Source organism: Rhinolophus hipposideros (genome assembly GCF_964194185.1).
Source record: "Rhinolophus hipposideros genome assembly, chromosome: 16".
NCBI lineage: Eukaryota > Metazoa > Chordata > Mammalia > Chiroptera > Rhinolophidae > Rhinolophus > Rhinolophus hipposideros.
This window is the reverse complement of record NC_138062.1, coordinates 46,033,682-46,049,584: the sequence shown is the minus strand read 5'-3', so window position 1 is coordinate 46,049,584 and position 15,903 is coordinate 46,033,682. Positions and strand designations below refer to the sequence as shown.

General features: G+C 48.8%; 1 protein-coding gene across 6 annotated transcripts; it reads left to right on the top strand.

Annotated features, from left to right (window-relative positions):
* The first annotated feature begins 972 nt into the window (after nucleotides 1–972).
* LOC308508694 (uncharacterized protein) lies at nucleotides 973–15,903 on the top strand. 6 transcript variants are annotated; one of them, XM_081075797.1, is made up of 12 exons: nucleotides 973–1,071; nucleotides 3,220–3,263; nucleotides 4,269–4,392; nucleotides 4,865–4,925; nucleotides 6,165–6,247; nucleotides 6,924–7,040; nucleotides 8,127–8,214; nucleotides 11,712–11,791; nucleotides 12,411–12,537; nucleotides 12,949–13,044; nucleotides 13,782–13,858; nucleotides 14,340–15,857. In XM_081075797.1, exons 3-12 carry the CDS (start codon nucleotides 4,288–4,290, stop codon nucleotides 15,453–15,455), a joined length of 1,950 nt encoding a protein of 649 aa, XP_080931923.1. In that variant the 5' UTR covers nucleotides 973–1,071; nucleotides 3,220–3,263; nucleotides 4,269–4,287; the 3' UTR covers nucleotides 15,456–15,857. The 6 variants fall into 6 exon arrangements, with proteins under 6 accessions (XP_080931923.1, XP_080931926.1, XP_080931922.1 ...); XM_081075800.1 differs by having other exon boundaries at nucleotides 4,208–4,392; nucleotides 4,830–4,925; XM_081075796.1 differs by having other exon boundaries at nucleotides 985–1,071; nucleotides 4,830–4,925; nucleotides 14,340–15,903.

Below are 15,903 nucleotides of genomic sequence, written 5' to 3'. Positions count from 1 at the left end.
TGTTTTGAACAGATTTTTGCATCTTATTTTTAGTGAGAAAGGCAAGCTTTAGAATAAATAAGATACAGTTATGTGCTACTTAACGATGGCGATATGTTCTGAGAAATGCGTCATTAGGGGACGTCACAGAGTGCACTTACACAAACTTAGATGGTCTAGCCTACTACACACCTAGGCTACAGGGCATCGCAGATTACTCCTAGGCTACAAACCTGTACAGCATGTTACGGTACTGAATACTGTAAGCAATCGGAATACAATAGTATTTGAGTCATGGCTTGCATTACAACATCAAGACAGCTACTATGTCACAAATGAAAAATTCAACCTCCATTACAATCTTTCAGCTCCATTACAATCTTTATTTTATATTAGATTAATTGGGGTGACAACAGTTAGTAAAATTACATAGGTTTTACGTGTACAATTCTATAATACATCATCGACATATCACATAGTGTGCTCACCACCCAGAGTCAGTTCTCCTTCGGTCACCACATATTTGACCCCCTTTATCCGCTGCTCCATTATAACCTTATGGGACCATGGGACATGAAGTCCTTAGTTGACCCACGCGTCCTCATGCAGCACGTGACTGTATCCCACCCTATTTTTAAAGAAACTTACTAAGATTGAAAAATAAATCTTACCCAGGATATGCTTTCTAGGGGGCTGGATTAAGCCAAAGGAGAAAGGTGGAGGTGGCAGAAGGGGGCGGAAGGTGAAACACGGCGGCCCCCACGTGCCAGCGAGGCCCCGCCCCTCCCCCCAAGCCCAGGACCCGCTGTAATTCCCGCCCTTTGGACCTAAGCTTCGCCCCCGGCCTTAAGCATCCGGCCAAGACCCCGTCTCCCAACCCCCCTCTCCAGGTCCTTCCGATCCAACCCCAGAGCCTAACTCTAGGAGGAAACCAGCATCGCCCCTCCGACATTGGACAATCAGAGCCCAGGTCACTTCCGCTTCCGGCGCCCCGAGACCAGAAGCGGAAGTGCGCGCGGAGCGGCGGCGGGCGGTGTCCCTGCAGGGTGCTCCGGGCGTGCGGCGGTGGGAGTGTCTCCCCGGGGTTTGCAGGTGCGGCTCAGCCCCTGGGGGTGCGCGGAGGGTAGAGGGGGGCCCGAGACCTAGGAGAGCCTCCCCCGCCGACCTGCCTTCCCCCGGCGGTCGCCCTGGCGCCGGGATGGGGCGCGCACAGCTCGCCTCGCAGCCGTGCCCCCCACCCCCGCGGCGCTGTGCCTCGACCTCAGGTAACCCCGCTCCGGGCCCACGGGGCTGCCACTCGCGCATCGGAATCACGACGTGCGATCCGGGTCCTGCCCCTCAGGAGTGGGGACCCCGGCCAGCCCCGGCCCCCACCCTGCCCCTCCATGTGTAGGGCCGGCCCCTGGCGCCCTCGTGCGACATAAGTGTGTGTAAGCAGCTCACGTTGTGTTTACCACGGCCTTTCATACACCGGGCTTTGCAGTGCGAACGTTAGGTCTGAGTCCGCGTGTGAATGACGTGTCCAGTAAATTTTAAACGTGGAACGCACCCTCTGTCAAGGGATGAATTAGATGACAAGACTGAGAAATGAGGGAAAAGTCCTGGAGGAAAATTACACATCAGATTTCAGTTTTATGAGTGAGATGTTTGTTTCCAAAAGGAATACACGTAACACCTTGCCTTTCTAGAAGGGATTAATGTGTCTCAAAGACATCTGAAATCTGTTGCGGATTATGTTATATGAACAGGCACTTTACGTCACTTTTGTATTTATGTTTGTGCTGTTACATGGTTTTGTGTGCCTGTGCGTGCAGGCACATGCCTTAGGCTAGCAGTACTGAATCGTTCTTTGGGAGTGTTGATGTTTGGCACATTTCACTGGGGGTTGCCTTGGATGGACTGGGCCCCATACAGGGTGAAACAGTGCCACCAAAATAGATACCGTGCTTGTGTCTATGGAGTTTTTATTCTATCTGGGAAGACATTGTAAATTAATCATGACAAGGGTGGTATGGAAACATGGAACCATTGGGGAGGCGGTCAGGAAAAACATCTTCAAAGGGTCCAATGTTTGAACCTACAAGATGAGTTGTATGTAGCTAGACTGGGGTTTGGGCTGGAGAAGAGATGTGACCGACCATTCCAGATGTACCATCCCTCGGGTAGCACAGAGCCTGGTGGTTCCAGGAGCAGAAAGAAGACGGGGAAAGCTAGAGGAAACAGTGCAGGATGGATGAGCCAGGTTGGAGAGGAAGGCACAGTCCTGAAGGTCATGGTAAACGTTGGACCTTGTTGTAAGGCCACTGGGAAACCACTGGGAAACCACTGAATCAAGAGTTTTAAGTAGGGTAGTGACGTGATTTTGTCTGATTTAGACAGAACCGGCTCCCGGATTGAGCATGGAGTTTGGGATGGACAAGAAGGAATGCAGAGTCCGTATCTGCATAGCAGCTTGGTAAATTCAGGACTCTGATGATAGTACTTGAGTCTTGATGATAATTGTGAAATTGGAAAAGATGCAATGTTTGAGACGTGTAGGAGGCAGAATTGAGACTTTGGTGATTGATTTATTCTCTACTACTTGATATAGAGCAGGTGTAGGCAAACGATGGCCCGTGGATTTCTGAGCCAATGCTGGTTTCTACAATAGTTTTATTGGAACACTTTTGTTTTTTAATGTGTTCTCTATGGCTGTTTTTGTGCTACAATTGCAGTTAAATAGTTGTTATAGACTTCATCTGCCCCATAAATCCTAAGATATATAAATCCTAAGAAAATGTTTGCCAAACCCTAATATATAAATTACTTAGTATGTATCAGCTGCTGTGCTGATGGCAGGATTTGGGGTCCTGAAAAAAGTGGACGCAGGCCTATACTTAATTTTTACATCGTGGCTGGAGAGACAGAGGCAAAATCACCTAAACAAATAAATATAAAAATCACAACTTGATAAGGGCAGTGGAGGAAAAGTAGAGGGTGTTGGAGGTGTCTTGAGGGAATATAAGAGTAATGATCCTTTTCTTAGGTGAAAGGGGGTAGTAGAAATGATCCGGTCCCATGGTCTGAAAGGTGGTACGGGGGCCCTGGATGTTGCTTACTAAGATACATTCCCTGTAAGGGTTTTTCGCTTGGTCACCCCAGTGGTGGCCCACAAAAATGGAATTATCTGGGTCAAACCCATGTTTGGTGCTCTGCTTTCACCATCACTTCTTCTTATACTTTGTTTCTCTTTTATTGCAGAGAGGATGCCTGCTGAGACCTTAAACCCTGGCACTGGCGTCATGGTGAGGGGTTGGGGCGTCTGGATGGTGGGGGGGGATAATTATGTACTCTGAGCCCTATGCCCTGTCTCCTTGCCATCAGCTGAGGAAGAAAGGGGCAGGGAAGTATGGAGCGTCTTCTCCCCTGCTCAAGGGGACCTGGAGCATGACCTCTGGAGAGAACTGGCTTGGGAAGAGGGTCCCCACAGAGACCCTGGGGCCCTGTGGCTAATTCCGGAGTCTGACTGAAGAGTGAGGCTCATTTAGAGCTGGCAGCAGAGCTCCTCCAAGGCCATCCCTGCTCTCTCTTGTAAGACTTACCCTAAACACATGTGGCTGTAGAAATTTAAATTTAAATTCATTAAAATCCAGTAAAATTAAAAATTGAGTTTCTCAGTCACCTGAGCCACATTTCTCAAGTGCCCAATAGCCACACAGGCGGTGGCCGCCCTTTTGGCAAGTGCAGACATAGGACATTTCCATCCTCGCAGAGAGCTCTACTGGACAGTGGTGCTCTAGAGAGCCCTGAAATTACAATGCCATTTCTCAGAGGCAACAGAAGTCCTATTTTAACAGGCATAAAAGATTACTACATGCTTATAGAAGTCTAGGGACGGCATGAAAATGAAGCAATCAAACCCAAACTTCTCATACCTTAAATAAGGAAAAACTCTCTAGGCTGAGAAGTCCAGGCTCTGCCGTCACTGGTCAGTGAAGTGACAAAGAAAGCCACAACTTTCGGATTTGTCCAAATGTTAAAAGAACCATAAATGTTTTGGCTTGGCAGGCAACTACTAGATTCTGCCTTTGCAGCACAAAAACAGTCATGGAGACAGGTACACAGATGGGCATGGCTGTGTGCCAATAAAACTTTGTTTACAAAAACCAGTGGCCCCGGGCTTTGCTGAGCCCTGGACTGGAGAGAGCTCTCTGTCTGAATGTTCTTGCACTGGGTTTCCCTTCCGCAGTCATCCTGCAGAGCGGTGGGGGTGGTTCTCGCAGAGCCCGTATATGTGTGTGCCGTCTTAGGAGTCAGTCACCTTCGAGGATGTGGCGGTGGGGCTCATCCAGGACTGGGCGTTGCTGGACGGTGCTCGGAGGAACCTGTGCACATACGGGATACTGGACAACTGCAGGACGCTGGCTCCTGGGGGTAAGGCTGGCACCACTCCAGCCCTTCTTGTACGTAGATGCCAAACGCTTCAGGGCCTGTCACATGACCACTAAGGTCTGGTGTGGGCCTGGTAGGGTTTACGGTTCACCGGTTTCATAATGTAGCTCCATCCATTGCACTGACTGCATTCTCTCCATAGTCAGGAACCGTGTGGGTCTCACTGACTTTGGCCTTGGACTTTAGGGCCTAGATAACCTGAGCCCCATGGGGCAGAGAGGAGGGCGTTTGTGGTTTGGGCCCTTGTGAATGAGCTTCACTGGGTTCATCAGAAATTGGGTATGCTCACTTGGCCACCATTGTGCTGGCCCCGCGTCGTGAGCTGAAGTCCACGGGGAAGCTGGTGGCTGGTGGGGAATCGTTTGTTTTCCTCTGCAATTCCTCCCTCCCTCAGCACGTGTGTCTTTCTCCATGAGCAGGGACTCCACCATGCAAACCCAGGCTTGTTTCCCAGGTGGGGCCAAGAGAAGAGCAGAGGGCAGCAGAACGAGGCATTCTCCGTGCCATGGGTGTGGGTGAGTACCGGGGGCACCTGGTGCAGGGATCTTGTCACCCACCCCATCAGAGGGGCTCTTAGCTGGGAAGGGTCAGTCTGACAGCATTTTAAGGGCTCTATTCTGAGGGGAAAGAAGGCTATTTGGGGTGCGGTTTCTCAGGTGAGTTGCTTTAGCTTTTCTTCTGTTTTCACATTCTAGTGTCCTCTTATACTTACCGTTGGTCTCAAAAAAAGATATGTTCCAATTTCTCTGTTTTGAAAAAATTTGCGTTATTCACATACCATAAAATTCTACCTTTTAAACTGCAATTCGTTGGCGTTTAGTATATTCACAAAATTGCGCAACCATCACCACTATAACTCCAGAACATTTCTGTCACCTCAGAATGAAACCCCATTCTCATGAGCAGTCACTCGTCATTCTCCCCTCCCCCCAGGCCCTGGCAACCACCAGTCTGCTTTCTGTCTCTCTGGATTTGCCTGTGCTGGACATTTCATATCAGTGGAATCATATAACATGTGACCTGTGGTGTCTGCCATCTTTCAGCGTAATGTTTTTGAGGCGCATTCATGTTGTAGTGTGCGTCAGTACTTCATTCTTTTTAAGGCTGAGTAACATTCCACTGTGTGGAAGGACCACATTTTGTTTATGTATTGTCTGTTGACGGACATTCTGGTTGTTTCTACTTTTGGGTGATTGTGAATAGTGCTGTTGTGAACATTCACGTACAAGATTCCACATGGACACTTTTTCAGTTCTCTTGGATATATACTTAGCATTAGAGTTCTGGAGCACATGGTAACCCAACGTTTAACTTTCGAGGAACCTCCAAACTGCTTTCTGAAAACAGGTGCACCATTTTATGTTCCCACCAGGGGTGGATGTGGGTTCCGATTTCTCCACATCCTTACCCACACGTTTATCCAGTTCCTCTTTAAGTTGCACGTTTCTGTGTGTTCTTTGTCTAATTGCTTCTTACTTGCTTCTCTGATAACTCTCTTTCTGGCAACAGCAGTCTCACTCCCCGTAGAATATTTTGCTTGGAAAAATAGCCTCTCGTTCCTGTCACTTCCAAAATCCACACACTGCTCTACTCTTGAGAGTCTCACTTTACTCACTGATGCCTTCTTCCCTTTCAGTGCCTTTCCAAGTTTAGGGTCAATATATTTTTTGAAAAAGCCTATTTTTTGTGTGTGTCGATTCCATACCACTATTTCTTTCTGAAAGAAGTTTCTCCCCCACCCCAATTCATTTTAGACTGGGAATCTCAACCGAAACCCAAAGAGTCTATTCCTGTGCAGGATATTTTGGAGGAAAATTCGTCCCATGATTTGCAAATGGTAAGATTCACGGTGGGTGATCCTCATTGGAGAATTTGAGGAATATGTGACTTGGAAATGTACCCCAGGGCCAGGGAGCCATTTGAGCCAGGGCATTCCACTAGGGCCCTGGGGTACATTTCCACAGTCACAGTGTCACGAGTGTGAATAATTCTGGGGGACCTCGGCACGGGCTGTCCCTAGTTGTCTGGTACCTGGCCTGGGTGACTTAGGACGGACGTGTATTGCTTTGTGCGAGGTGACTAAGGAGGTGGTTCAGAGGACGGGCTCTGGATGGCAGGGGAGACGTAAACAACTGGAGCCAATAGCGTGGCCCAGTGATTGACGGATGCCAAACGGACAAGTACAGAATTGAAGAAAACAGACCAGCGTTCACATTCAGAAACAAGGGCTCCCAAACTTTCTGTGGTCAAACATCCTGCAGTGCCTCTAAGGGCTGTGGCCTAACTTCCAGCCAGGGCCTCCCAGAACTAGAAAGGGGCCAGGTCCATTGTGATCTGTCCTTGGAGCCCCTTGGTGGTGGCTACCAGTGGAGCAAAGAGTCACCAGGTCTGAAACTGCCAGACGCGTGTGCCCTATCCTCTGACGGCACTACCCCAAAACTGAGGGTCTCTGAGCTGAGAACAGCCTCAGGGCCACCTGTGTCCTGCTCAGCATCCTCTGTGCCTTTTCCCAGGGGCCGGGGCTGGACCTCAGAATGCAGGTCAGGCCCATGACAGGAGAGAGGAGGATGCCCGCACCTCCAGAGGACCAGTCAGCTCTCCGGGAGTTGCCTTGGCCTTCTGGATACACAGTAAGCCTGGGATGAGGTTTGCCGCAGGGACCCCAGCCAGTAAAGCTTGGGGTTCGGGATTTCTTTAAGTGAGGAGGCTGGAGGGGAGGCAGGAATCTAGGGTCCACTTTTGGGAACTGGGAACATGCTGGAGGCCCAGGCTTAGCTCCTGGTAGAAACTACTGAACAGACCCTAGGGTTTCTGCATTGAAGTGACAGGTGGCAAGGGCTGACATTCAGGCGCTGGCCCTGGCTCTGCCTCGTGTCTGGCTCAGCCTTTCTTCCTCTAATCCAGCCACCCTCACACCCCCTACCCCCTCATCCATGGACAGGAAACCTACAGGAATGAGTGGGTCCTGTGACCTGAGGGCTGGGTGAGGAGGGTCCGGGCTGAGTATCTGAGAGGGACACTGTAAGGTGTGCTTTGAGCCCCGCCCAGAGGAGAAGGGCCCTCCTCCCACCTGCTCTAGGAACCTGTCACTTCCCCATCCACCGTCAAGTCCTGTGAGCTTTGCCTTCAAACTATAACCTACGTCTGACTGCTCCTCCTGTCCCCCCTGCCCCTGCCCCTGCCCTGCCCAGAGCCACCGTTAATTCTGAACCCCTGGGAATGCTGCTGCTTCCTCTGGGCCCACCCTGGACACAGGGGCCAGAGGCGCCCCTCAGAAGTACAAGTCAGGTCGGACACCTTTCCAGTAGAGGAGTGTTCCGATCCTTCCTCCATGACAGGGCTTCCTTCTGGAAACAACTGTCTACCTCCCCTCATTTGCACAGGGCCATCTCCGCAGCCCCCCTCTGCCCGTCAGCCTGCTAGCACCCCCAGCCCGCTTTGCCCCAGTTTTCCCCCACAGCTGGAGGCTGCTCGGGGAAGGCCTACCCCACCCTGGACCCCTGTCCCCATCCCACCTTGGAGGTTGAGTTCTGTCACAGTGATTAGCCTTGTCTTGAGGAATTGGGTAAATATGGGCCGGTAAACATGGCTCGTCCCTCCTTTACTAGTATGTCCCCCAAAGCAGGGCCAATTATGCAAATTCAGTCTGAGTGAACAGGTGTGAGTAGATCCCATTGACCACTGTGTGACTAATCCGACCCTGTTGCTCTGTCCAGGGTCTGAAGGTGGCTGTGCGGATACAGAGGGTGGCCACGCCAGAGCCTGCGCTGGGCCTCCGGGACCCGTGGGTGGCCGGGGACTCTGGTGAGTGAGTGCCAGATGGAATGGCCGCCAGAGGGCACTGCTGTCCTGTGGGAACTTGCATCTCCTGTCTTCATTTGCTCTGAGGGCAGACATTGCCCCATACCATCAGGAGGGAAGACAGTGGCCTCTCTCATTATGTATTCATGGGGAAAGGCACTTTCACAGTCCTCAGATTTTTCTTTCTTTTCTTTTTTTGGTTTCAGATCTTTCAGTTAAGAAAGAGCCGGCCCCACTCAGCTGTGGCAGGGACCAGACCTCTCTTTGGGAGAGATTAAATTTTTCACTACACAGTTATGGCAATGCTGAAGATTACAGTTGAATTTACTATAAATGGCACATGTTTTAACTGAGCTTGTAAAAAATGAAGGTTAAAAGGCACATTTCCTGAGAAGCAGGGGAAAATAATTAATTCTGGAGGACAAATAACTACTTTAATTGCAAGGCAGTTGTTTCCTTTTAGCTTGCCTCGTAGTGAGAATGATAAACTTTGTTTCTTAACAATATCACGCAGTCTTGTATCTGGAATCTGTATTATATTATCGACAGGAAGTAATCCTTCTGCGTTGCTCTTCTGTGTGTTTGTGTGGTAGCCTCTGGGCCAAGCCCTGCCTTGTAGTACTCTTGAAGTACTTGGAGTACGCTCTGCTCTTGAAGTGCTCTGTGACTGTCCTCTTGTGGTGTGGGGGGCACTGGGAAACCATCAGAGGCAAAACACCGCCCCGTCCCCCGTGGAGCTCCCAGTCTGGCCGGGCAGTCAGGTTTTTAAGTGAAGACCAGCATGCGATGGGAGCGTGTAACATGAGGACTTTATCTTGGGGTAGAGAGGAGTTCTGGGAAATCCAAGCTTAGACCAAGGTTTCTCAACTGCAGTGCTACTGACATTGGGGCCAGATCGTTCTCTGCTGTGGGGCCGTCCTCTGTCAGGCCTCCATCCACTGGATGCCGGGACCCCGTTTCCCCGAAAATGAGACCTAGCCGGACAGTCACCTCTAATGCGTCTTTTGGAGCAAAAATTAATATAAGACCCGGTTTTGTTTTACTATAAGACTGGGTATAATATAATATAATATAATACCGGGTCTTATGTTAATTTTTGCTCCAAAACACGCATTAGAGCTGATTGTCCAGCTAGGTCTTATTCTCGGGGAAACACGGTAGCACCTCCCCTGTATTAGTTTGCTAGGGCTGCCATAACAAAGTACCACAGACCGGGCAGCTTAAACAACAGAAATTTGTTTTCTCACAGTTTTGCGGGCCTGAAGTCTGAGATCAGGTTGTGGGCGTGGTTGGTTTCCTCTGAGGGCCGTGATCTGTTCCAGGCCTCTCTCCTTGGCTTGTGGACAGCTGTCGTCTTTGTTTTCCCTCTGTACGTGTCTGTCCAAATTTCCTTTTCTTATAAGGACACCAGTCATATTGGATTAGGGCCCACCATAATGACCTCATTTTAATTTAATTACTTCTTTAAAGACCCTGTATCCAATTGCAGTTATATTCTGAGATACTGGGGTTAGGACTTCAATATACAAATTTTTGGAGGGACACAGTTCGGCCTATAACCGCCCCCTTCCCCCCAATCTTGATAACCAAAAAGTCTCCGGGTGCTATGGCCTGTGCCTCCCCCTTCATGTGTTGAAGCCCTAACCTCCCAAGCAACTGTGTTGGACATTGGTCCTTTAAGGAGGTGATTAGGGTTCAATGAGGTCATAGGGTGGAGCCCTGACCTAGTAGAACTGGTGTCATGTGAGGACATAGTGAGAAGATTGCCATCTACAGGCCAAAAAGAGTGTTCTCACCAGACGTGGAGCATGCTGGCATCCTGATCTTAGACTTATGGCCTCCAGAACTGTGAGAAAATAGGTTTCTGTTGTTTTATTGCCTGCTAGTCTGTGGTATTTTGTGATGGCAGCCTGAGCTGATCAACTAAAACACCAGACATTGGCACATATCTCCTGGGGAACAAGCAGTGGATTAGATCATAATTACGGTATCATTTAGCTTGGCCAGATGTAGCGCTGTTTGGAGAGGGTTTGGAGAGCGGATCTCAGGCCTAGGAACAGCATCTGTAAAATCCCTCAGGGGACAGAGGGTTGTGGGCAGGGAGCAGAGGGAAGTGGAGAGTGGTGTGAGCTGACTGGAGAGCAAGTGGACTCCAGACCATGCAGGGCCTGGAAGTGTGGGAAAAGAACCAGGCCCATCTCCTAGGCTACCAGGAGTCAGGGGCGCATGTAGGTGAGTGGTGCCATGCACCTGTGGGTCTAACAACCTTGCAGCACCTGGGACGAAGATGGACTTCAGGCAGGACATGAGTGGTGGGTGAAGGCGGTTAGGAATGGAATGGTGGCAGCCTAGACTTGGGGTGAGTGTGGCGTCAGTGTGGCAGGTGTCCCTAAGACCACTCCCAGGTTTGGTGGCTCATAGAAGGCAGCATACAGCTGTGCGCGTGGCTGTGGTTTGTTACAGGGAAAGGATACAAAGCAAAATCAACCAAGAGAAAAGGCGCATGGGGTGAGGTCTGGAGGGAACCAGAATCTTTCCTTGCCTCACTTCATCTTAACTAATTACATCTGCAAAAACCCTATTTTCAAATAAGGTCACATTCTGAGGTACTGGGAGTTAGCACTTCCTCTTTTTTTTGGGGGGGAACACAATTCAACCCTTGACAGTCTGCCCTATGCCTCCTGCCTGCCCAGCAGTTTATGTCCTACCCACATGCAAAATACATTCATGTGATCCCAGCATCCCCAAAGTTTTCATCCATTTCAGCATTAACTCTAAGTCCAAAATCTCGTCAACTCAGAAAGTCCCAGATTTCATCATGTAAGTCATCTAAATCAGGTATGGGTGAGACGCGGGGAAGGTCCATCTTGGGGGCAAAATTCTCCATCTGTGAAGCTGTGAAACCAGAAAACAAGGATTTTGCTTCCAGAATACAATGGTGGGACAGGCATAGGGCAGACCTTTCCATTCCCAAAGGGAGAGGAAAAAGGGGTCCTGGGTCCCAACCAAATTAGAAACACAGTCATGCAAGTTCAAGGCTTGAGAATAATCCTCTGTCTCGAGGTTCTGTTCTCTGCCTGCCTGGCGGCAGCCCCGCCCCCTAGCTCATGCTGGATGTTCCATTCGTGTTCCGCTAGATAGGTAGGTGGAGATACTGGAGCCGATGGTTGGGTGTGTGGGTCTGGAGTTCAGATGTGAGTCAGCCTAGGGTTTTGGTAGAGGTGGGAATTTACGCCTAGAGGGGCAGGTTGCCAGCTGAGACAGAGAGTACTGAGGGAGAAGAGAGGAGGAAGGTCTGGGACGTGGGGTTGCCAGCCAGAGGAATGATGGAAGAGGAGCTTCTACGAGACCAAGAAGGAGGCTGGGGATGCGGGTACCTTGTGTGTCCCTGTGAGTGCACATATGTGTGTGTGCACTTGTGGTCACTCACAATCAGAGTGGGCAGTCTTTGGTCTGCAAATGTGCTTACTGGGCCTCACAGCTCCCCCCTTCTCCTCTAGCTCTGCCTGCCCAGGACCCTGTGTGGCTCCAGGAGGAGAGCGTAGAGGAAGATCCTGGGGTGCTGACCACCTGTATACAGGTAAGTAAGAAATCCTTGCTCTTTCTTGCTTTGCCGCCTTGTTCCCTTCCCATGGCCTGGAGCTTCTCGACTCCACAGGGTGGGTCTCCAGGCATCCAGACTCTGGGCCTCTAGCAGGGGTGGGGGACAGGCCAGGCATTGACCCCAAGGCAACCTCACAGTCAGACCTTCCCCAGCCTGTTGAGTGCTGTGTTCTGCTGAGCATCAGGAGGGAAAACAAAGCAAGGATGTGAACTGTCCTCGTCTCGTATCCTTCATGGCTCGCTGGAGCAAACAGTTGTCATTTACCAAATATTTCTCTCTTGCCTGTCACTTGCCTGCTCAGGTCCGCTGTGGCCTGGGGCTGGAGGGGAATAAAACTGCTAGGACTTCCTGACTAGCTGTCAATAGTTAAGTCCTGTCATGAAGTTAAGGTCCTTTGATGCCTCAGGGAGGGAAGGGTAGAGAGGAGTTCTAGTCTGAGGCCTGAGCCAAGGGATAGAATCTGAGGTGCCTCAGAGCCCCGTCTGAAAGTCCTCTGCACAGGGTGTCCATTCCCCAGGCCTACCGGGCCCCCACTATCCTCTTGTATATTGGCAAGGGTGGCCCCTGGCTGAGTGGTAATGGGTGTGCATTGTAGGAACCAATCACCTTCGCAGATGTGACTGTGCTCTTCACCCCAGAAGAATGGATGTTTCTAGACTCTGCCCAGAGAAGCCTGTACAAAGACGTGATGCTGGAGAACTACAGGAACCTGGCCTCTGTGGGTAAGGCTGGCCTCATCGCTTCATGCATACAGTTACGCAGCAAGTATGGGTTCCTGGAACTGTGCTGGTTGGAAACAGGTGAAAAGACAGATGAATCCTGCCTTCATGGTGCTTTTAGTCTAGTGACTTCTAGAAATGAAGATCTATCTGCTGCTTCTGGGCTTCTCAAATGTGTCCCTGATTTAGGCCCTAGGTTTTGGGGACTGGAATGTTCTAGTGTCCTCTGGGGACACCCTGTGAGGGTGCTTGTACTTTGGTTCCTTAGTGAAAGACCTCTGCCATGCCCATCAAAATTTAGGCATACCTATTTAACTACTCCCATCTCTAGCGCCCCTTAAGTCTAAAGAATATGAGCCCTGGTTTCATGGCAGGTGCAATCTGTTCACACCATGAGTCTTTCCTCACGAGCAGGAGATCAACTATGCAAACCCAGTACGTTTTCCCATTTGAAGCAAAGAGAAGAGCTGTGGACCACCGGGAGAGGGATCTTTCCAGGAGCCTATCTAGGTGAGCACCATGCAGATTGGGAGAACGCCAGCTCTGATTGGTAAGATGAATGTTAGATTTGGAAAGCGTCAGAAAGGGAAACACTTTCAGTGCCTTTCACGGAGAAGGTTGTTTGGTTGAGGTCCCTTAGTAATTTCCACCTTCTTTCTTTTTTCCCTTTCCGTTTTATCTCTGATACTTTACTCTGGTTTCGTAGAATGATGTATCCTACCTCCTCTTCACAGTTAGCATTTCCATGTGTATAGTTCATCCAGTTCCTCCTCACTATACGTTCTTATTTATTTAAATTTTATTTTTTATTAAAGTTTATTGGGGTGACAGTGGTTAATAAAGTGACATAAGTTTCAGGTGTACAATTCTGTAATACATCATCTATCTATCACATTGTGTGTTCACCACCCAGAGTCAGTTCTCCTTCCATCACTGTATAGTTGATCCCTTTTACCTGTTCTTGTTAATACTTTCTCTCAACATCAGTCCCAATCTTCATAGAATCTTTTCTTAGTAAATTATCTGCTACTTCCATCCTTTTTCCCGTGATTACATCACTCCTCACGTAGCCAAATACCTTAAAATTATCCTTTACTCTGATACATTCCTCCTTTTCACAATTTCTTCCCATATTTAAGATCAGTATTTTTTAAAAAAATCCACATATGCCAAGCTTACTTTTTTGATCACCTTGATTCTGCAGTTTCCTTCTTTGCATGCTTAATTTTTTCCCCTCTTAATTGCAGAATCTCAACTTCAAACTCAAGAGTTAATTCTTAACCAGGATATTTTTGCGGAGATTCCATCCATTGGCGTGAAAAGGGTACGGTACACAAGGATTATTCTTGGTCCTCTCTAGTAGGAAAAGTATGGGATTTCTATTGGTTAGAAAAACAGTCAAGAGGCCAGAGAGAGATTAAGGCAGTAGGTGCTCACCTAGGAGAAAGCAGTTTCTGGGAGAGAGTCTGTGAAGTGAGGGAAAACTTGAAATGTAGATCAAGACGTGTCTTCACAGAGTTCCCGCCACTAACCTTGTTCATAAATGTGACATACATTGTGCATTTAGAACTTATTTTAGCCTTAAACTATTCAGAAAAAGCCTTTATCTAAGAAGCCCATGAAAGTAATGAAAATGATACGTCTTTGTGGCAGTGTATCCACTTAGGGTAGAAATGGTCCAGACACGGGGAAAGGGGAAAGGCTTCAGCTGTAGAAATGTCTTGATCCTCCACACAACTCACCTGGGGGTGAATGTCTGTGGATGTAATAAAGTCTTTCGTCTTCACATTTTTCTCAATTGACAGGAGCAACCTTCAACTGGAGAAAAGCTCCACAGATACGATGAACTTGGGAAGCCTTTCAACAGCATCAAACAACTTTTTCAGTATGAGAAAATTCATGCTGGTGGCACCCCCTATGCATGCCAAGAGAGTGGGAAATCCTTGTTCCAGACCACTCATCTACTGGTGCGTGAGAAGATCCGTAGTGGGGATAAAACCTACGCATGTGACAAATGTGAGAAATCCTTCAGATACAGCTCCGACCTTCTCAGGCACGAGAAGACCCATACCTCAGAGAAGACCCATACCTCAGAGAAGTGCTTTGAATGTCAGGAATGTAGGCATGCGTTCAAATACTCCACGAACCTGCGGCGCCACATGAGAACTCACACAGGAGAGAAACCCTTTGAATGTCATCAGTGTGGGAAAACCTTCACGAGGAACTTTAACCTGATTTTGCACCAGAGAAACCACAGGGGTGAGAAGCCCTATGAATGTAAGGACTGTGGGAAGGCTTTCAATCAGCCGTCCTCTCTGAGGAGCCATGTGAGAACTCACACCGGCGAGAAGCCCTTTGAGTGCAGTCAGTGTGGGAAAGCCTTCAGGGAGCACTCGTCACTGACAAGGCATCTGCGAACTCACACCAGAGAGAAACCGTACGAATGTAACCAGTGTGGGAAGCCCTTCCGGACGAGCAACCACCTGAACATGCACAAGAGGATCCACACAGGGGAGAAACTTTATGAGTGCACGACTTGTGGCCAAGTGTTGAGCCGTCTCTCAACCCTCAAGAGTCACATGCGAAACCACACGGGAGAGAAGCCCTTTGCATGCCCGGAGTGTGGGCGAGCCTTTAGTGAGCCCTCATCCCTCAGAAAACACGTGAGGACCCACACCGGCAAGAAGCCCTACGTGTGTCAGGAATGCGGGCGAGCCTTTGGTCAGTCTTCATACCTCATCGTACACATGAGAACCCACAGTGCAGGGAAACCCTATGAATGTAATCAGTGTGAGAAAGCCTTCAGACACAGCTCTTCACTCACCGTGCACAAGAGGAGTCACGCCAGGACAGAGAGCGTTAGGAATGGCGTCCTGCCATTATCAGTGTCCCATTCGTATGGTGGGCCCCTTGCTAATTAACTTCCAATTTGGAAAGAGAAATATTCGGGCCTATAATCATCTCTCATCTCTCATCTCTTGTTTAGCTACACCACATGTTTTAATGTAATTTCATGTTCGTTTGATTCTAAATATTGTCTTAGTTTCCATTATCACTAAATCCTTGACACATGACTTATTTGGAATTAGATTTTTAAATAACTGTATATGGTTATGTTTTTGTAGAGGTATAATTACTTACAGTGGAACGCATAAATCTTACGAGTTGGATGAGTTTGACAGCTGTATACATATATGCAACCAACACACCACTCAAGATACAGAACATTTCTGTCATTCTGGAAAGATCCTGCATGTATCTCGGTGATTTTTAGTTACCTTTTTGTTGCTAATTTATAATTTAATTACATTTCGAGCAGAGTTTGTGGTCTTTGTGTCATTGAATCTTAGGTAAAGATATCAAAGATAT